The 20,392-nt window shown below is 42.0% G+C and overlaps 3 protein-coding genes across 7 annotated transcripts; 2 read left to right on the top strand and 1 right to left on the bottom strand.

Moving 5' to 3' along the window:
• Positions 1–342: 342 nt before the first annotated feature.
• prmt7 (protein arginine methyltransferase 7) lies at positions 343–10,599 on the top strand. Its single transcript, XM_046394127.1, has 17 exons — positions 343–599; positions 1,031–1,067; positions 1,390–1,539; positions 2,196–2,304; positions 2,523–2,635; positions 3,963–4,192; positions 4,318–4,498; positions 4,578–4,705; positions 5,097–5,235; positions 5,320–5,403; positions 5,500–5,547; positions 5,679–5,768; positions 6,331–6,492; positions 6,768–6,842; positions 7,061–7,221; positions 7,929–8,025; positions 9,071–10,599. Exons 1-17 carry the CDS (start codon positions 505–507, stop codon positions 9,227–9,229), a joined length of 2,058 nt encoding a protein of 685 aa, XP_046250083.1. The 5' UTR covers positions 343–504; the 3' UTR covers positions 9,230–10,599.
• Position 10,600: 1 nt separating this feature from the next.
• Positions 10,601–14,089, bottom strand: ciapin1 (cytokine induced apoptosis inhibitor 1). 5 transcript variants are annotated; one of them, XM_046394130.1, is made up of 9 exons: positions 13,957–14,089; positions 13,119–13,281; positions 12,768–12,911; positions 12,336–12,415; positions 11,957–12,125; positions 11,465–11,541; positions 11,139–11,260; positions 10,889–10,970; positions 10,601–10,789 (listed from the first exon to the last, which is right to left on the bottom strand). In XM_046394130.1, exons 2-9 carry the CDS (start codon positions 13,273–13,275, stop codon positions 10,679–10,681), a joined length of 942 nt encoding a protein of 313 aa, XP_046250086.1. In that variant the 5' UTR covers positions 13,276–13,281; positions 13,957–14,089; the 3' UTR covers positions 10,601–10,678. The 5 variants fall into 5 exon arrangements, with proteins under 5 accessions (XP_046250086.1, XP_046250091.1, XP_046250085.1 ...); XM_046394135.1 differs by having other exon boundaries at positions 13,119–13,277; positions 13,957–14,082; XM_046394129.1 differs by having other exon boundaries at positions 13,885–14,007.
• Positions 14,090–14,098: 9 nt separating this feature from the next.
• coq9 (coenzyme Q9 homolog (S. cerevisiae)) lies at positions 14,099–20,126 on the top strand. The gene is made up of 9 exons (XM_046394128.1): positions 14,099–14,398; positions 15,588–15,810; positions 16,295–16,430; positions 17,616–17,758; positions 17,872–17,956; positions 18,096–18,200; positions 19,068–19,223; positions 19,462–19,515; positions 19,753–20,126. Exons 1-9 carry the CDS (start codon positions 14,272–14,274, stop codon positions 19,786–19,788), a joined length of 1,065 nt encoding a protein of 354 aa, XP_046250084.1. The 5' UTR covers positions 14,099–14,271; the 3' UTR covers positions 19,789–20,126.
• Positions 20,127–20,392: the final 266 nt, after the last annotated feature.

The raw sequence follows: 20,392 nt of genomic DNA, 5'->3' as shown, positions 1-20,392 counted from the left end.
TTGTGAAGTGCTTTCTGCTGTTATTTCAAAAGATATCTCCTGCTCTGGTTCAATGCCAACCTCTGAAGCACATTGTAGATCCTGTCTTATAAATGCTTAAATAAATGTTTTGTAAAATAAACTTTCTTCTTCTGCCATTTCTTCTTCTCATTATTATTATTGTTATTGTTGTTGCTGTTAAGTGCATGTTACAAATATTTTTTCTAAATCCTGTCAGCGATTGTACTTCTATTATTTTAAGATTAACATTAAGTCAAAAGCATATATGTAGTTTTTGTACAATTTTGTACCGTTGTTGGAATGAAAAGAAAGTGAATTGGGTTTTATTGCTAGTCACGTGACCTAAATAGTTTGTGACGTCGCTGGGAAAGATGGCCGCTACCGTAGGGGCAACGCTGCATTTGTAACCCATTTCACTGTTTGAGTTGTGTGGAATATTCCATTTTTGTACAGCCTGTATTTAATCTTACATGTTATCGGAGTATTGTAGCAGTTGTGGCAGAGATGAAGACGTTCTGTGGAAGAGCCAACCCGACCACAGGAGCTTTAGACTGGGTGGAGGAGAGTGAGGAGTACGACTACCATCAAGAGATAGCCAGGTAGCTCCGAGCTTAGCATCACAGCATGGGGAGAAGCTGCACGCGTTTAAATGTGGTCTTCTTCTCGGCGGACATAAAAAGTAGAAAGTCATTTTGGCCCCTGTGAAAACATGAAGTCATTTCATTAAAAAACTGCTTTCTGTTGTGCTGATGTATACTGAGTTGAGATTTAAATCAATGAAAAAAAATCTTTTCACTGAGTGTTTTCGTTTGTCAACAAGCAAACCAACTTTATTTTGACGTTCGGGGTCTGTGCCGCGGTGGCATCAGAAGATAACTCTGTTATCATTTGGGCTCTGTTAATATCTGAGTTGAAAAGCTCTGACAATGACAGCGTTAGCCATTTTCTGACACGATCAGACATTTCTGAAAAGAATACCAACACTTGAATCTGTTGTCCCGTTGATCAGTTCAGCATGTTTATCTTCCAGGTCCTGTTACGCAGACATGCTCCATGACCATGACAGGGTGAGTGTTGAGAAGATGAGCCACATTTGTGAAGTAGCAGAGTTTTAGGTGATGATGAAGCTATTTCAAAGTAAAAGTTTTATTCTGATTAAATAATATAGTTATTATTTAGGTCTGTATCAGACTGTTCTGTGATAGGATGCCTTTTGTGTACTCATTGTTTAGTGTGTGTTTTCACATGGTATCTTTTAATTAGTTTATTTATAAGTAGATTGAGCTGAAAATGAGAAAACGGCACCAAACTTACCTTATTAAATTTCTCTGCTGATCGTTCTTTGCTCCTCTCATACAATGACACAGCTGATGTTCTCTCTGCCTCCAGAATGAAAAGTACTACCAGGGCATCCGTGCAGCTGTGGCCAGAGTAAAGGCTCGTGGCGAGAAGGTCATCGTCCTGGACATCGGAACAGGAACAGGCCTACTGTCCATGATGGCTTTGACTGCCGGCGCAGACTTCTGCTATGCTGTGGAGGTACAAAAGCCCTTCCTGTCTCTACTGTATGAGGACTGTACATTACCAGGACCAATAAGTCCACATATTATCACTGTGTTTCAGACAGTAAACTGTAGTTGTGACTGTAGTTGTAGTTCTGTCTGGTTGAAGGTCTAAGGCCTGTTTCTCCTGTGTTATACCTGGAACCCCACTCCACCAAGATGTAGGTTTGCATATGGATGGTAGGGACAGGTCCCTACCAGGAGTCTGATGATACAGAATTCTCCCCGTTTGTATCTGAGCGATCTTCTTCGCACCTTATCTTTGGAGTGAAGTCATGTCAGATAATTTTAATGTGCCATTGGAGGCTGCATCTCCATGACAGTGAGTGCCGCTGTTGTATCAGACCCACGAACAGTGCTGAGAGAGAGACAAACAGCTGTTTCTGTATGAGTCGTCCTGTTGATTTTGACAAAGAACTGTTCATAGAAATATTTAGTGCTGTGCTAGCGCTAAGCTCTTATGTGAGTGAGTGCTCTGATGTTCTGATGTTTTCTGGTTGAGACGAGCTCAAACTGACTTTATTGTCCCTATCACTGTTAGACTTACTCATACTCTAAACACCTTCAGAACCATTTCAAAAACCAGAAGAGATGCAGCTTCAGGTGTCGTCTTGGTTTCCTTTGTGCCTGCAGGTTTTTAAGCCCATGGCTGAGGCAGCGCAGTGCATCGTGAAGAAGAACGGATTCTCCGACAAGATCAAGATTATTAACAAACACTCAACTGATGTCACTGTGGGACCAGGTCAGAGAGAAACACACACACACACACACACAGTAGCACTGTATCACTGTATGTATATCAATGTCCTTTTGTTTCTATCAGTTGACTGATGGAGACTTGCAGCATCTGTAATGTGAACTATTGTCCTGAGAGACAAGAGCGTGCAGACAAGAGCATGGTGTTGCTAGCATGTCGGTGTTGATGAGATATGTGTTGTGTGTGTGTGTGATTTAATACAGATGGAGATATGCAAATGAAGGCCAACATTCTGATCACAGAACTGTTTGATACAGAGCTGATAGGTGAAGGAGCCCTGCCCAGCTATGAACATGCTCACCAAAATCTGGTCCAGGTGTGTGTGTGTGCATTCGTTGATATTTGAATGTGTTTGTATGATGCATGGAGTTATATTAATCTGTAGTTTTTATTCTGGTCATGAACTTTTAGAATTCAAAAGAGTCAACCAAAGAAAAGTCAGATAAAGTCAGATAACTTCAGTTACCGTATTTTCCGCACTATAAGGCGCACCGGATTATAAGGCGCACCTTCAATGAATGGCCTATTTTAAAACTGTTTTCATATATAAGGCGCACCGCATTATAAGGCGCATAGGATAGAAGCTACAGCAGTGGTTCGGGTTGCGTTTTGCGTCCACTAGATGGAGCTGCGCTAAAGGGAATGTCAACAAAACAGTCAGATAAGTCAGTCAAACTTTATTAATAGAATACAAACCAGCGTTCTGACAACTCCGTTCACTCCCAAAATGAATAAACAGCTGTGTTATTATTTTTCCCGATGTAATGTCAGCGACGTAGTATTTTCGCGACACAGTTTATCTTTTAACAACAGCACGGTATAACAGGTAGTGCAACATTTTTATCACGTAGTGGACGGGAACTTTTCCTCGATTCAGTAAACACGTAAAAGAGTCTGATACCGTTACGGTAACTCAGACGTAAGTGCAATAACAATATAGTAACTCTCGAAATAGTGCAAAGCAATAACCATTTAACAATAACTCAACTTGCTCAAACGTTAATGTCCATATTCACAATATGACCAACCTTGTTCAGTTGTGAACACACAAAAGAAACACGTAAAGCTCACTTTATCAGTTCATTCCTCATCCACGAATCCCTCGAATTCTTCTTCTTCAGTGTCCGAATTGAACAGCTGGGCGAATACGGCATCCAACATGCCCGGCTCGTTAACGTCGTTAACGTCGTAAATTTCTCTCAGCCACTCACTCATCTCTTCTTCGTCCATCCATCCCTTCGAGTTAGCCTTGATAATGACGCCGGCTGGAAAGTCTTTTGGCAAGGTCTTCCTCTTGAAAATAACCATGGGTGGTAGTTTCTTTCCCACATTAGCCTGGCAAGCGAGAACTACAGTGAAGGACGACTTCTCATTCCCTGTGGTGCGAACATTCACCGTACGTGTTCTCGTTTTATCCACAGTGCGCTTAAATCTGTTACTTCGGCCACGCCCCCTGACTACGGTAGCCACGATTGACCAATATTGATCCATAGATAAGGCGCATCGGATTATAAGGCGCACTGTCGGCTTTTGAGAAAATTTAAGGCTTTTAGGTGCGCCTTATAGTGCGGAAAATACGGGTAGTCTAAAATAAAATGCAGACATTTGGTGGTCAGATCTCCTTGCATCTCTCCACCCTGCAGGAGGTTTGTGAGGCGGTCCCTCACCGGGCCACCGTCTACGCCCAGCTGGTGGAGTCAGAGCTGCTGTGGAGCTGGGCTCAGCTGCAGCCGGTGGAGGTGGAGGGGGCCCGTTTGATCCCGCCGCCCGATGTGGGCCGTTGTGCTGGAGCTCATTCCGTGTGTGACATCCAGCTAAGCCAGGTGTCTCCTCACAGCTTCACCCCGCTGGGTCCTCTCTGCACCATGTTCAGGTATGAAACTGATAAACATGTTCTCTCTCTCTCTCTCTCTCTCTATATATATATATATATATATATACATATCTTTTTTCACATCTTTCTTTCTCCTCCCTCTGCACTTCATCCTTCCCTTTCAGTGTGGATTTCAGTAGGCCGGTAAGCAGTGCGTTCCAGTCCCACTCCTCCAAGTTTACGGCTGAGTCAAATGGTCGTGCACAGGTCGTCCTTTCCTGGTGGGACCTTGACATGGATCCCAGTGGAAGCATTGTGTGCACCATGGCTCCCAGCTGGACGTACCCACAGCCAAAGATGGCGCCGGTGAGTTATGGGACACAGAGTTATGTCGTCCCGAGTTAGGCTCCTATCAGTCCCTGCTTATCACTGTTGTGTGTTTCAGTGGCGGGACCATTGGATGCAGAGCGTGTACTTCCTGCCGATGGAGAGCAGGGTAACAGAAGGAGACGAGCTAAGTCTGACTGTCTGCCATGATGACTACAGTCTGTGGTACAGCCTGCAGTCCCGCAGGTAACAGCTCAGAGACAACATACTGTATAAGTTTCTGCTTTACCTTAGAATTGCTGTTTGAACGTTATCTCCTGAAACACTGAACATAAACCAACACTTGTTTTGTAAACCCAGTGACCTTGTGGTGCCACTGGACAAAAGCTCAGTAAAATCATTCAGATTCAGACTGAATGGAAGTCCTACCCGAGGAAGAGGAGGAAATCTTACTTTGAATACATGCTGAGCACGTGAAAATACCTAATTAAAATAACCTGAGAACAGAGTATGAATTTTTGGGAGATGAATAAAAGTCAACCTTGATACCACAAATGCAGATTTTTAATAGTTGTGTGCTAATTTCAGTATCACAACGCCTGAATGCTCTAAATGTTCTGTATGCTGATGTCCTCAGCCAACAGGACCCACAGACTGACGATCCTCCCTCTCGGCCATGTTGTACCTGTCAGGCTCACCTGGTTTGGAATCGGCCGCGCTTTGGTGAGCTCAACGACAGACGGCGCACAGAGAGCTACGTCAGCGCGCTGCGAAGTGTAAGTGATGGCCAGTCGGAGTCAGACCTGTCAGTGAACTAACGGACAAGTTTGTTCTCTAATTACCTGCTGCGTTAACTCCAGGTTCTGCAGGAGGACAGCGTGTGTCTTAGCATCAGTGATGGAAGTCTGCTTCCCGTGTTTGCTCACATGCTTGGAGCCAAAAAGGTACTCTACTTCAACCATGTGGGCACATACTGTACCTTTACATCCCTTCAGGCTCTCTTATTGACTTGTCTTTTTATTCTCTTGGTCTTTGCTTAGGTCTACAGTTTGGAAAACTCCAGAATGTCTAAACAGGTTATTGAGCAGGTGAATGAGAATTATGTATGATACTTAATCTTAGAGAACTGTCATATGTGATATGACTGGTATTTTTAGACATATCAGCACAAAAATACAAAAGACCAAGAGGTGCCGATGCTACACATTTTTCTCTGCAGCTGTTGGAAGCCAACTCAGTGAAAGGAGGTGTGGAGCTGCTGGAGATCAGGCCTGAACAGCTGACCAGTAATGACCTGGGAGAGCAACAGGTACTGTTGGATCAAGACTTTGGTGCTGTGCATTCTGCCACAGTGTCGATGGTATCGTTAGGGGATGGCAACTTAGAACCTGTAATTTACAGTATGAACGATGTGTTTATAATAAAGCAATAAGCTGTAACAATCAAGAAGTAGAGTGCACATTTTAAACTCTTGAAAAAATTGTGTAAAAAAAAAAAAAAGAATGTATGTTAAAATCCATCAAATACAATGAAAATATGGACAAAAAGCTGCTACACTGTAGTGACAAACCCACTGAGAATTATCACAAACTATGCTGTTCCTCTCCGCTTTATGGAGCGTTTTAGCGTCTCACAGGTCATTAAATTTGTTTTTAAGGCATGCTGGCTGTACATGCTGGCTGTCAAAGTGTGTAATTGTATTTGTTAAATGCTGTACTGGGAACATGTCAGCTGCTCAGGGTTGTTCAGGGAGAGAAGTTGAGAGGATGTTTGTTAATATATATATATATATATATGTAAAAAAAAAAAGTAATAAATAATAAAAAAAATGTTTATCTCAGTGGAGTGAATGTGAAGCACATCTGTCACAGATCTCAGTCCTGATGGGTGAACCGTACTTCAGCACCAGTCTGTTGCCCTGGCACTCCCTGTTCTTCTGGTACTGTCGGACAGCTCTGGTAGGCCTCCTCCGGCCCAACGCCACCATCCTGCCCTGCTCTGCCACGCTTCACATGATGGCTGTCGAGTTCCAGGTGACACATATGACAACATTTCCTCAAACATTTAAAAAGAAAGCATAAAGGAAGGAACATCCGCTGTCCTTTTTGTAGGTTTCCAGAAAGATTTCATTCAGGTTTTTTTTTTTGTTTTATTTTATTTATTTATTTTTTTAGGAGATTGAAGTTTTCTATGGACGACAATGTAGTTTTGTTAAGATCCTCATGCAAAGTTTGAAATGGTCACATTTGCATTTTTTAAATGAATGATAATTATTAAAGGTTCAGTTTGTGTTTTCCACGTTTGTTAGGATTTGTGGAGGATACGAGCACCGTGTGGGACATGTGAGGGCTTTGATGTCACACCCATGGATGAAATGGTCCAGGTAAAAAAAAAATTCTGTTTGCTTCTAGCTTAACCTCCAGGTAATATGATATGTCCAGAATGAAGGAGAAATCCTCTTAATCAGAAAACTGACTCTGTAGTGATGTCAGTTTTTTGTGTATTTAAGTTAGGTCTGTCCTGACTTTAAACCTGTGAATATGTTTTTTAAAAAAGTAAAATACTTATTTAAAAAATAAATTGCCACACTTGTCCCTTCAGCAATCTCTGGATTTCCGCGAGTCCCGTGAGGCGGAGCCCCACCCTCTCTGGGAGTACCCGTGCCGTGCTTTGACCCAGTCCACAGCCGTCATGACCTTTGACTTCACACAGTGTCTCCCTCACGAGCCAATCAGCAGTCAGGGCTCACTACCTTTCATAAGGTACTGAGCTTTCCTCTGTCTTCCAAATTAGAAAAACGATTTGTATTTGTTCTCAGGTATAAAGTACTGATTAAAAAAAAAAGAAAGAAATGGAAAAGACAAGAAAGTAGTCTGTGAGTGACTACATATTTATTTCAGTGTAAACTGATCCTCCTCTTATCCAGAAATGATAATTCATGTATACACCACTGTCCTTAACAATTACAGTAAGTCAGTGTGAAGCCCACTGAGTCTGGGGAAATGACCAAAATCAGTGTTAGTATAGTACCAGTATAGTATCTCCTGTTTCATAAATACTGGATAAGTCTTGCTCAGAACCTAGAATTTTCAGAGTAAATAATGTAGCCTGGTGCTATTAGCTTGTAGCCAAAAGATTGTCCCTTTTAGCCATACTCTTCATCAGTCAGTATTTGGAGTGTAAAGGAAACAGCAGCTTTTATAGACTATGGTACTGGGCTGGATCTTTTCAAAAACTTGATTTGAGATAAAATTGGCAGGGGTTTTCTTTGCCGACTCTCGCATTTGCTTAGAAGCAGAGCCCAGACCTCCTCTACTCAGGTCCTAGTGCTGTTTCAGTATACAGAGATTTGTTTCAGGCCTTGGACCGGCCTTGTTTCCTTCCTGAGACTAAACAGCTGCAGGTAGCTCCTCATTGTGTGTTTGACATGAGAAGCCTTGTTCACAGTCTGTCTAAATATCTGTTTCAGGACTGGTCGTTGCCATGGTGTTGTGTTGTGGATGGAGTATCAGCTAACCGATGACATCACTGTCAGTGCAGGTCTGACTGGACCAGTCAGTGAGCAGGTATCACAGCCTTCACCTTTAGCCTCTGCTTTAACATACTGATCATCTTTAATCCCTGACATTTTCCTGCCTGCTATATTTTGGTTCTGTCTGTTGCACTCATCTCATTGTGTCTGATCAGCCTCACAGTTAGGACTCCAACGAACAGTTATTTTCATTATAAGGTAATCTGCCAGTCATTGTCTTGATTAGTTATTGTTCATTTTGTCCGACTAACAGTCCAAAACCCAAAGAAAAATCTACATCGATCACCCGCAACATTAAAACCATCTGCTTAACATTACGTAGGTCCCCCTTGTGCTTCCAAAACAGCTCGGACCTGTCAGGGGAAGGGACACAGGACCTCTGGGGCTATTTTGTGGTTACCAGCATCAGAATGTTGGATCGTTTGGGTCCAGTGCATTGAGAGTGGGGCCTCCTGGTGTCAGGCCATTGTTGTGGTCCTTAAGACATTCCTGAGCTGTTTTTGAAATGTAACGGGGTACTCTGTCCAGCTGGAGGAGGCTGCTGCTGGCGGAAAGAGCCGTTGCCATGGGGGGTTGTATATTTGGTCTGCAGTGTTTAGGTGGGTGGCGTCATTCAAAGCACATACACATGATTGCTAGAACCCAACATTTACCTGTGGAACATTGCATTGTAAAGGTATGATTGATGCTATCTGATGCAGATATGGACAAAAAAGGCGTACAAGAAAAGAAAAACTGATCTTATAAACCTACCAGGGTTGGGCGTCTTTTTCCCAAATGACAGTTTAATCTGGCTAGATGAGCCCACCTCAAAGTTGGGTTCACCTGTCAGTGGTGTTAATGTTGTGGCTGATCGGCATATATATATATATATATATCTATATATATATATATATATATATATGAATATATGATATGTAGAAGTTGAGCTCAGATTGATCTTGATCTTTTTAAGTGACAAGTTGCTCCTGAGTTAATTGTCAAACAAAGAGCATGAGTTGGTTGGAGTTCAGTGACGTGCACAGCAGGATTGTTGCTGCTGCATTTCCTAACACATTGGCTGTGTTGTCTTCCTGCAGGGTGAGTGTGAGTGGACTCGCCACAGGAAACAGGGAGTGTATTTTCTCAGCTCACCGTGGGAGAGCTCAGGTGATGGCAGAGCCGCAGTGTCTTACAGCTTCACCTTTGAGCCCAGCTCAGGAGACATTAAGATGGACTTCAGCGTCCTGTCCCCGTGACGTGCAGCAATCTGACAGGAGAACTGACGCTTCATGCTTTTTACCTCACTGTCACTGTTTGCTTTGTGGCCCTCGTGGGTGCTTTTTTAACGTGTGGTTCAGCCGTTATGGGTTTATTGTTCTGGCTGAAACTTAGCAGTATTCAGTGTTTTAAGAGTGTGGGATATGAAAACTGTCCACCACAAGTCAGAATGTTACCGATGCTAACCTTATACTAATTCATGTCAATGGAGAAAGCACTAGCACAAGCAACTAGTGAAGTTTTTACCAATTCTACAACAAATAATAAATCAAATCCATCACATCCAAGGTCGAAGTCACTGACTGGCTGCTGGATAATCAGTCAATTCGGTGCAGGTAGGGATGCAAACTGGTGTGTGTCTTAGTAACTTGTGAGGGTGAACACAACCAGAAATCTGAAGCTTGTTGTGTACCAGAGGCGAGGAAAGTCTTGTGAAAGTCACCCACCTGGCAAAGCCAAATGCATTGTTATGGAAAAATTTTATAAAGTTTTATATTGGTTGAGCAGTTCTTTGTATCTTTCTTGTCACATTAGCATGACAGAAGTTTGTGTCTCGTTGAAGGAACCGACTGTGGGGACCAGCAGGGTAGGGACGTCCCTGCTGAGCTCTTTTGATCCAGTAGTATTTCAAAGACTGTTAATACTGCATGTGTGTTCACCCACAGCCGCTCAGTGTTGTTTTTGGTGCCATTAATGTGCTGAAGTACACTCTGTGTGAATGAACCCATCAGGTGTGCGTCAGCCACAGCCAGCAAAATAAATGGGATACTTCTAAACGTTAGGATGGCTTTATTTTATTGTTTTAAAATGAAACACAAAGAGGCAACAACATGACTTATACCAAACTGCCCTTAGATATATATATATATAAATAACCTTGAATTGGACAGTTTGTATGGACCTTCATGTGCTTTGCTGGTGAACATCATGTAGTTTTTACTTCACGTCAGATGTAAATAGAACCTTGCATGAAAAGAACGAATGCATTTCACTGTGTCTCGAGCTTTCAGTGCTAGAAGCCCTGCAGGTATTTCTCACACCGTCATTTGCATAATTAACAGCAGGATTGAAACTACAATGACAGTGCAGTTTTTTTTGAATTTCACTGAAATCTCGTGCTTGCTCGTTGTCATAGCTGCATTGCAAAAAATCTCAAATTAAACTCTAAAGTGTACACAACTTGCTGTTGTTGCTACATGAAGGCATAATCAGAAACAAGATGATGCATGTTGCAATTTCAAAGCTGTCACACAGATGCCATTTCGCTGAACAGACAGAAAACTCCCATCACATCTGCAGTGACGCCACTGAAAAAGCAGCTTTCCACTGTGTGTTTTTGTGGAGGGAACTGTGGATGGAAGAAAAAAAAAAAAGAAGGAATGTAATGTTTTGAATCATGAGCGATGTGATGTGTGAAATCCAGTGTTTCAAGCGTCTGTCAGCGTCTCGTTGTCCAGCAAAATCTTCTCTCCCGGTTTGAATGCTGGCATCCCCAGGTATGGACAGCTGGCACATCGGAAAGCATCACCAAGGTAACACTGGCACAGATAGAAATGGAAAACATTATTTCTTCAACCTGTCAACAGGTTTGTACAACAGGAAAAAAACATGAGAAAGCAAAGTGAGAATATACTCACACTTCCACAGGCTGATTTTGGCAAATTACTCTTTTGTTTTCCTTCACTTTCCCGCTCCAGCTCTTCAGCAAGACCACATGTGCTACACAAACATACAACATACTTGATCATTTAAGGTTTAAGTTCTATTAAATATTGTGTAAACGTACAATAAGTGATTTTTTTGAAAGCCCATCTCTTTATATTAGCACTGCATTCCAACACACCCACAATGTGCTTTTGTCTGTGCTTTAAAAACCTTTGAACTCACCAGTTCTTGCAGGCTTTTTTCTTCTTGCCAGCTCCCTCTCCACAGCTGGGTGCTTTAAGAGAAGCTGGATCTGGTTTCTTCAAGTCCTCTTCATCCAGCAGAGCATCAGAGTCCACCAGGTCCTACAGAGAAGGTGAACAGATGGGATAACAGAGAGACTGTACATCCAGGAAGTGCAGAGTATGGAAAGATGTGTGCATGATGTGGTGCTGAACATGTACAGGCCCGTTAGCTGTGAAGTGATATGCTGCGGTCAAGAGCTGGCCAAGCTGTATTTAATGAGTTTCTACAACAGGAGAGAAAAAAAATCAAAATCCGTAACTCACCACATCATCATCATTCATGTCATTGGCTGACAGCGTCCACATTTTGACAGTGTTGGGGTCCAGAGCAGGTTTCTCTGCTGAAACCACAGATGTTTGCAGATGTTAGCTTCACATCAATTTTCACAGTATGGAAATCAGTGACTATGCATGTTATCACTGGTGAATAAACCCACACACGTTCACACGTACTGATGCTGATAATGGACACTAACTAATTGAATACCAGACTTGAGTTTTAAAAAAAGTGTTGCAGATTTGTTTACAAATTGATACTCTGTTTGTCTGCGTACAAAGCTCCACATCGTCAATACAAATAAGCATTTAAATTTCAAGTAATTAACACACACATGCATCATTTCATGTAACCTGCACTGAACAAAGAGTGAGATACATGACTGGTTATGTTTGTATGATTATGAGACACATTATAGATTTAGCAGATATGGACAAAAAAGGCGCACAGAAAAAGAAAAACTGATCTTATAAACCTACCAGGCTTTGGCGTCTTTTTCCCAAATGACAGTTTAATCTGGCTAGATGAGCCCACCTCAAAGTTGGGTTTGGAGGCACACATGCGGACTCTAGACAGACTGTTTCCTTGGTAACCAGTGGTCGTTGCGAGGGAGTTCAACACCTCGGGACTCAGGTCGGCTTTACTGACCTTAATGAGGAGGAAGCAAGGAAGTCAAAAAGGATTGAACTGGTGCAGATAGTCACACAAATCATACAAGATAGTCATACATGTTTTACTGTGTGACACCTCCCTCTTGTGAACAAAGTATTACAGAGCAACTGTAATTGCAGAAAACTTAAGTGAACAGAGGCATATTTTAGGTTTTTATGTTCTTCATGAATGAGCCCACCCACTCACCTCAGTTATCGCTGTGAAGCCTGACAACTTTAGAACCGACATCAACTTCTCAGTAGTCCTCACAGTCTGCATTTCAACTCCTGGAACACAAAAGAAATCTGTCTGTCACGGTGTAAGACAATCAGAGTCACAACCTTATCAGCTCAACACCATGACCTTGACACAGGAAATACATTATAACTATGAAATGATGAAAGTTTATGTTCATTTCACTTTTTGAATGAATTATGTCCATGTTACACATAATGATCTGTTTTTAGTACCATGAGGTGAATGAATGCTGGGAGACACAAAATAAAAAAACTCTTTCCTTTTATGGCTTCAAGTTCTAACATAAAGGTGCATACTGTTTATTTTCTTTTGAAAAGGACCTCATTTTCAGCCTTTAAACATCAGTTTGAAAGAGTTAAGAAGAGCACTTCTCTCTCTCACCTGTAACTGCTTCATCCAGAACTAGCTTCCCACCAGGTTTGAGCACTCTGACTATTTCTGCTAAAGTCTCTGAACTGTGGACGGAGAAGCTGTCAGCCAGAAGGCAAGAGAGGACACAGTCAAAAGTGGACGCTGAGTGGGAGGCTGAGGAGAGGAGGAGACAGGATCGTTTTAGTCCTGGCTTTTTGATTCATGCCTTCAACAACTGTCACACTCTGTATAGAATCCACTTCTGCCAGAATTACATTTTTGATGACAGGAAAATCAGACTCTAATGTGCAATGGTGCCAAATTTTGTCTAATTCATTCAGTCTAATAAATAGAGTTGTATATAAAAAAAAAGTCACTCACATAGCAATAATCTTTCCATATTCTCCACTGATACTTTGCCCTCTGCACCAACAATGGCACCCAGTTCCTCTGCATACTGTTTCAGGGCTGCTGGTTCTGAGGGCTGAGTCCAAACCAGCAGCACCTTGTCTCCTGATTTGATGCCAAGGTCTGCCATGACTTCCTGGAGAAAAGTACGGAATCATTTAAGATGTCAGAAAAATGGCTTCTCTGCCTGCCTGCCTGTCATCTGAAAATGAAGACGCCATCATAAATCTATTAGAATAGGAATGAGCTCTCTTGGTAGATTTCTAACAACCCCTCTTAGCTTGGTTAGACTCACAACATTACCGTAAAAACAGCCAGTCAGACTGTCGGTCTCCCAAGAACAGTGCAGACAGCTGTCCCTAGCTAGCCCACTGTAATAACTAATAGAGTTAAAATACTTTCATTAACGTTACTCATATGTGAAAACGGTGGACTGATCTAGAAGGTTCTTACTAGTCCTTTTGGCCAAGGACATTTCTCTGTTATATTATTACATGGCCAAGAAATGTGGTTATTTGTTTCGTTTTGTCGTTAGTCTTTAAATGTGAACGGTTTAAACCCAACTGAATAGAAGTTAACGGATTAGTCTGTTTATTGACACAGGTGAAAAACATAGGTTAGCATTACCTAAAGCAAACAACGTGACGCAGAAAACTCTGGTGCTTATCAAGTTCATAAACATGTTGTTTAGACCGGAAGAGTCCGGTACATGTCAATCTAATAATAAATACATACTCACGTGTCTGTAGGATTGTTCTTATTTTGGTGATCAGATTACAGAAATAAAAACAATTCAGTCGAAGGTACTCACAGTCTACTATCTAGATGGAAGGTTTCAATGTCAAGTTACACAAAGTACAAATGCGTTTCCTTGTTTGAAATTTCAAAATAAAATGATCATTATTTGTTCTAATCAGCGATTGTAGCGTATTGACTTTTCAGGTGAAAATTTGGCTGGCTATATTTTTAGGGCCACATTAAAATAAATTTAATAATTCAGACACAAAAAAGCACATTCGCCTCATTTGTTTTTTCTTTTTCATGTATTCCTATTGAACGCTTAATTAACTTTACGTTGAAGACAGAATCGCTGATTATAGGTCCTATTCTTGCTAGCTTGAATAGTATGTGTTTCACAACTGAGTCGCGCAAAAGTGACGCAGCTGTGTCTAAAAAAAATCCTCCTAATTCAGATATGGCGGCGCTGCTGAGAGGTGTACGTGCTGGAAGGGCACTTCGGGGGCTGGGCAGCGGTAAGACACGATTGCGGTGTTGTTGCCTCATGTTAATAATGGACAGCCTGAGATATTGGTCCTCTAATGTCCAGTATTGCTGTTATCTGTTGGATGAGGTGAAACGAGCCAGTGCTGGCGTTAGCTATACTTGCCAAAGTCACTTGTCACAGAAGGTGATCGTAGAGGACAGAATTGGGACAACATTATGTTGGCTGTGGCTTTAAAAACACAACCATACGGCGGATAACTGTTGGTTGACATAGTGCAGCGGTTTTGCAGACCCCAATAGTTCAGCATACACTGCATACACAAGTTTCTGCAACTGGAGGGCGTCTTCTCTCTGGTTATGCAAGCTGTCAAAGTATTTTTCTCCTTAATTGGCCACGTAACATAGAGGGTCTTGTTTGTTTCTGAATGATTTTGATGAAAGATACAGACGGTGTAGTCGTATTATACTACATACAACACCACTGCCACTGTTTCCTATTATGCATAATCTCCTCCTGAATATAATATTACATATTCCAAATGCCTAAAGGAGGTATATGACCAAAAACGTATGCAGGTTGTAGCGTGTGTGTGTGGATGTTTTCTCTCGTACAAGGTGTCTGCAATACACAAATCATTCATCCATGTTATAGGGAGGAGAGATTGAATCTCAGTCTGCTGCTTTGTGCCACCGTTGTGTGCTGAAAGTTTATGAAGGTTACAGTGAAGGATTGTTTAAGAAGAGGAGAAAGAGCATGAGGCAACATCTAAATATGTTCCCACAAGGTACAACAGTTTAAACTTGCATCAGTTGCTGACACAGTAAAGTAAGAACTGAAAGAAAGCTAAAGCAAAAACATGCAGTATCTTCAGTGATGCCTGTGGTACTGATTATATTCATCTTGGATTGTGGTTTGGCATTTTGTAAAACATACTGCAAACGGCAGTAGGAAGGAGACAACCGAACAAGAGCGGTGCAAAGTGCCAATAGAAAGGTGAATGTGCTGTCTTAAATTAGAACATTGGTTGTTAAATGAGGCATTTGTGAGTTAAGATGATGATGATAAGATGAAGATAAGATGAGTTATATCAAAGTGCAGAATTCCAGTATTTTTGGCAATGGATGTTGAGCTTGAGTTTTAATATATATTTGTGATATTTAATTAAGGAATTGAACATTTTCCTCCAACCAAATAAATGAATATATGTCTCCTTGCAGTGGTGGCTGCACCAGCAGCAACAAACCTCCAGTGCAGCCGTCTGACACGAAGCTTCCACCGTGCAGCACCCAGGCTTCAAGACGACTTCAAGTCTGACAAACCCCCCTCCTCCTCATCCACAACCTACCATGAGCACTACCAGGCACATTCTGCCAAACAAGACACAGCAGAAGCTTCCCAGGAAGACCCAACATCTGAGGAAGCTTCCAGGCCAAACACCAGGTTGGACAATACAGAGGCAGGCAGTAAACACAATACAGAGCTACACAGCACTGACCTGCAATAAAGTACCAAGACTCAATATAAAATACTCATGTTATTGTGAGTACAAATATGCAAAACAGCACAGAAATATAAATAAAGAATTCCATGCAGACTCACGTTTGCATGGTTGTGTTTTGCACCTGCCCCCATTGCTGCAAACTGGATGATGAGTTAAATTAATTCCATGTTATTTTTATCATTGCACATCAGCCTGTACAATGGCTATTGTGGGAAACTTTTATTTTGTGAGAGGGCACAGGTTTTGTCAGTGTTACTAAGGCGGTCTTGCCAATTGACCTCATCCTACAGGGTTTCTAGGAACTGAACTTCACACTGTTTCCCTCTGATGCATCTGGAGATTTGCTGTTCTTAAGCTTAACTCATGTTCTCTCTCTGTGCTGCATGCATGCTGAAACATGGCTTTTTGTGTGTCTATGGAAAGTTACCAGGACCAGGGTGGAGAGCAGGGCGAGGAATACGAAACTGAGGAGCAGCTTCAAGTTCGAATCCTGACGGCTGCTTTGGAGTTCGTGCCACTGCATGGCTGGTCAGCGGAAGCCATTGCTGCTGGTGCTGAGGTGAGCTGCTGTTGAAATGAAAAGTAGAGTAGCTTAAACGTAGTAAACACAACTAACAGTCAGAGCAAACAGGTTGGCGTTCTGTGTTACACCGTACGACAGCCTTCACAACCTCCTCCTCCTCTTTTACAGATTTTATTTGTTCTGTCTCACCCTATGTGACATAAACTTGTCAGGCCACATCAGATTCACATCTTCTAAAGTGAAGTAAATTCACCATGCAAGAGGGAATATGTGAATGAAAGCTATTAAAATTGAAGGATGTACAACACCCTGGCCAGGGAGCTTAAGATGCTGACCGTGAACTGCACTATCCCAGGTTTGAGTCCAGGTGGGGACCTTTTGTTGCAAGTCGTTTCCCTCTTTACTGGTCTCTGATAAAAACGTTTCGAAAAGCACTAATCGAAAAATTCACTAACAATAGAACCCAAATAAGAAGCATAGTTGTGAATGGAGATTTCAGATAGTGTGTGATGACTATTCTCTTGATTAATGTTTAAGTCAATTCAGTTCAATTCAGTTCAATTTATTTATATAGCACCAAATCACAACAAAAGTTGTCTCATGACACTTTCCAGTTAGAGCAGGTTTAGACCAAACTCTTTAATTAAATTTTTAGAGAGACCCAACAAAACCCCCATGAGCAAGCACGGAGTGGCAAGGAAAAACTTCCTTTTAGAAGGCAGAAACCATGACTGCTTGGGTTGTGAGAGAGAGAGAGTCGGGGGTACATAGACTGAGATGCATAACAACAGAGTATCGGAAAGACAATATTAACAATAATGAGGATGATAGTAGCAATATTAATAATAATAATATTATTAATAATAATAATGCAGAAATGTAACAGGTGGTAATAAAAGTTATTGGTATCAAGCAGGACCACAGCAGGAGCTCCAGACACGATTCATGGGAACCTGCAAGACGAGAAAGCACAAAGACTCCAGGGAAAAAGTCAAGTTAGCGACATGCATTGATAGGACATGAATATGTGTGGAAGGATCGTTAAAGGAGGAGAGAGAAGCTCAGTGCATCATGGGAGATCTCCAGCAGTCTAAGCTTATAGCAGCATAACTAGGGGCCAGACCAAGCCAGCTCTAACTATAAGCTTTACCAAAAAGGAAGGTTTGAAGTCTACTCTTGAACACCTGTGTGTTGTTGTAACTGTTGATGTTTTGGTACCAGACACTGGGCCTGTCCTCTGCTTCCACTGGTATGTTCAACAACGGAGCTGGAGACTTGGTCCTACACTTCATCACCCAGTGCAACTCGCAGCTGACTGAGATCCTGGCTGAACAAGACAAGCAGGTCCAGCTGGGCCAGGCTGAGTATGGACACACACACGCTGACCTTCAGCCTAATGCTTTTCGTAAGCTGCAAAATGCCTGTTACCTTTAGAGCTGCAAACGGAAAACTGCAGTTTTCCAATTTTATTTTGCAGACCAAAGAAGACTGCTGACTTCCTAAGAGACGCTGTAGAGACCAGACTGAGGATGTACATCCCGTATATCGAATCATGGCCACAGGTACAGTGTGCACCATGAACACAAGGAACAGTCCGCCTCTGTGTCTCCTTTCATTTGTGTATCGACTTCACTGACAGAGGTCAGGACGGAAGCAGAAACTATATATGATCCATGACCTTGTGTGTGTGTGTGTTTTCAGGCAATGAGCATCCTGCTCCTTCCTCACAACATCCCAGACAGCCTGAAGCACCTCTCCACCCTGGTGGACGACATCTGGTACTACGCCGGAGACCGATCCACAGACGTGAGTGGATCTTATCACCCTCGATCCTCTTCTTCTACTTCTCATACCTTCCTGTCCCCCTTTCATCACAACCCACGCAATATCAGACCTGCCACTTCCCAGGTTACTGCCCCAACCCACACCTGACTCTGTCGCTGCTTACACCATGGCCATAGAAACTGACTAGTGATTAGCTGGCAGCTGTCCCACAAATATGTATATCTGTATGTGAAAGTGAAAGATGAAAGTGAAAGATGAAAGTGACATATTTTGTCATTGGAGGGAACTCACTCCAACGAAATTTGTTCTCTGCATTTAACCCACCCAAGTGACGTGCACACACACACAGCAAACCCGGGGCAGTGGGCGACCGCGTGCAGCGCCCGGGGAGCAGTGGGGGTTAGGTACCTTGCTCAAGGGTACCTCAGCCATGGACACCGGGACGGGGAATCGAACCAGCGATCCACCGGTTACGGGTCCGACACCCTAACCGCTGATCCACGACTGCCCCTTGTCTTATCGTAGCTCCATTCATCGTTCTGAATCTGTACTCAGCTTATATTAGGCTGCAAGTAACCAGAGTAAAATCGTGATGAATTTAATCTAACTGGGAGTTAAACTTCCAGCAGAGCCAGTGTCATTAGCTGCAGCTGCTTTGAGCGCCCACTGAAGCACAGTTTTCTTATCACTCAGCCCTGTGTTTTCAAATGATGATTGTTTGAATTGAAATTTAATTCTTCTCTGTCACTTTATTTTCTCTTCACTTCATTGTTTTGCTGTCGCCCTTTTTTTCCTCAGTGTATTCTTCTGTACGTGTTAAATTGTTGCTGTGTGCATTTCAATGTAGGGCACATTGTGTTTAAAATTTCATTGCATTTTTTTTTGTAGATGAACTGGTACACCAAACGGGCAGTGCTGACAGGCATCTATAACACCACAGAGCTGGTGATGCTTCAGGATACGTCTCCAGACTTTCAGGACACCTGGAACTTCCTTGACAATCGCATTCAGGATGCCGTCAACATGGCCACTACAGCAAAACAGGTAGAGTGCACCAAATCTAGCGTTGCATAAAAAATGATGAAGAAATGAAATGTAGTCACAGAGGAGTTGTTTCAGATTCCTTTTGATTCTTATGTAGGAATAAGTAAGTAAAATGTTGAGTAAACTTCTATAAAATTACTTCAGAACAAAGGGAGTGAAACATAAGATCAGCGTGTATTTAAATCACATTGGACCTAATTGTTCAGTCATTTGTTGTTTGTTCCTCTTTGTTGTGTAGGTGCAGTCGACTGGTGAAGCCGTGGCGCAGGGGCTCATGGGAGCTGCTGTTACAGTAAGTCTTGCTTCGTGTTTATCATCCATATGCATTCTTCTGATCTTTCCCCGTTTTTTAGATGTGCACGTGCCATCCAGTAATCTGTGCCCTTAATTTTTTAACTTTTTCTCATGGCAATCTAAATAATTGAATCAACTACAATTATTCACACTGATTTATACGTTGACTACATTTGGATAAAGACATTTAAATGTGTTGATAGATATGTTGCTGATGTTTGTCTTGCGTTTACAGCTGAAGAACCTGACAGGAATGAACCAGAGACGATGATGTAAAACACCACTCACACTGATCCTGACCGTCTGACTTGTGTCATGAGCTGAAGATCAATTTCCTTTTTTTTCTCCTCCCTCCTCCTTATTTCTGTTAAACTGTATGAGTCTGAAATTATTGGATTATGGCTTTAATTCAGCAAGAGAAAGTTATCATTTGTCACAGGTCATAAGTGTCTCTTCACTTATGACCTGTCTTCACCTGCAGAACCAGTGACTGTTTATTTTGCACTGTCCAAGATTTCACTGTCCTGCTCAGATTATTTTTCCCTTTGTGTAAAAGAGCTGCAATTTTGTTGATGGACTTCAATAAAGTGGTTATTATTGTATATTAAACATGTTGCTTGTTTTCTTTTCGGTTTTTTGTTTGTTTGCTTGTTTTGTTGTTGTTGTTGTTGTTGTTTTGTTTGTTTGTTTTTTTGCTTAAAATGAAATTAGTCATTCGCTATAGGTGATCTCAGTCAAGCACAACTCCAGGGGTTTTTTTGGCTTGGTGCTGAAAAAGATATTGTGAAAATAGAACCAAAATGTGTTTCTACTGAGGTTAAATTCTTATATTCTACTGCTTCTACCAATAATAATAATAATTATAACGACAGTGT

The sequence above is a fragment of the Scatophagus argus genome, chromosome 7, assembly GCF_020382885.2.
Source record: "Scatophagus argus isolate fScaArg1 chromosome 7, fScaArg1.pri, whole genome shotgun sequence".
Lineage (NCBI taxonomy): Eukaryota > Metazoa > Chordata > Actinopteri > Scatophagidae > Scatophagus > Scatophagus argus.
Note: the sequence above shows the minus strand (reverse complement) of the source record. Positions and strands in the feature narration are given on the sequence as shown.

Coding starts and splice junctions, on each gene's coding strand:
- ciapin1 (XM_046394130.1), bottom strand. CDS start 13,275: ATGGCAGACCTTGGCATCAAATCAGGAGACAAGGTGCTGCTGGTTTGG. Junction 11,542..11,956: donor GAAAAAGACGCCAAAGCCTG/GTAGGTTTATAA, acceptor CTGTGGTTTCAG/CAGAGAAACCTGCTCTGGAC. Junction 10,790..10,888: donor CAAAATCAGCCTGTGGAAGT/GTGAGTATATTC, acceptor TATCTGTGCCAG/TGTTACCTTGGTGATGCTTT.
- coq9 (XM_046394128.1), top strand. CDS start 14,272: ATGTGTTTCACAACTGAGTCGCGCAAAAGTGACGCAGCTGTGTCTAAA. Junction 19,224..19,461: donor TGGCCACTACAGCAAAACAG/GTAGAGTGCACC, acceptor TTTGTTGTGTAG/GTGCAGTCGACTGGTGAAGC. Junction 19,516..19,752: donor TCATGGGAGCTGCTGTTACA/GTAAGTCTTGCT, acceptor TTGCGTTTACAG/CTGAAGAACCTGACAGGAAT.
- prmt7 (XM_046394127.1), top strand. CDS start 505: ATGAAGACGTTCTGTGGAAGAGCCAACCCGACCACAGGAGCTTTAGAC. Junction 1,068..1,389: donor TGCTCCATGACCATGACAGG/GTGAGTGTTGAG, acceptor CTCTGCCTCCAG/AATGAAAAGTACTACCAGGG. Junction 4,706..5,096: donor TACAGCCTGCAGTCCCGCAG/GTAACAGCTCAG, acceptor TGATGTCCTCAG/CCAACAGGACCCACAGACTG.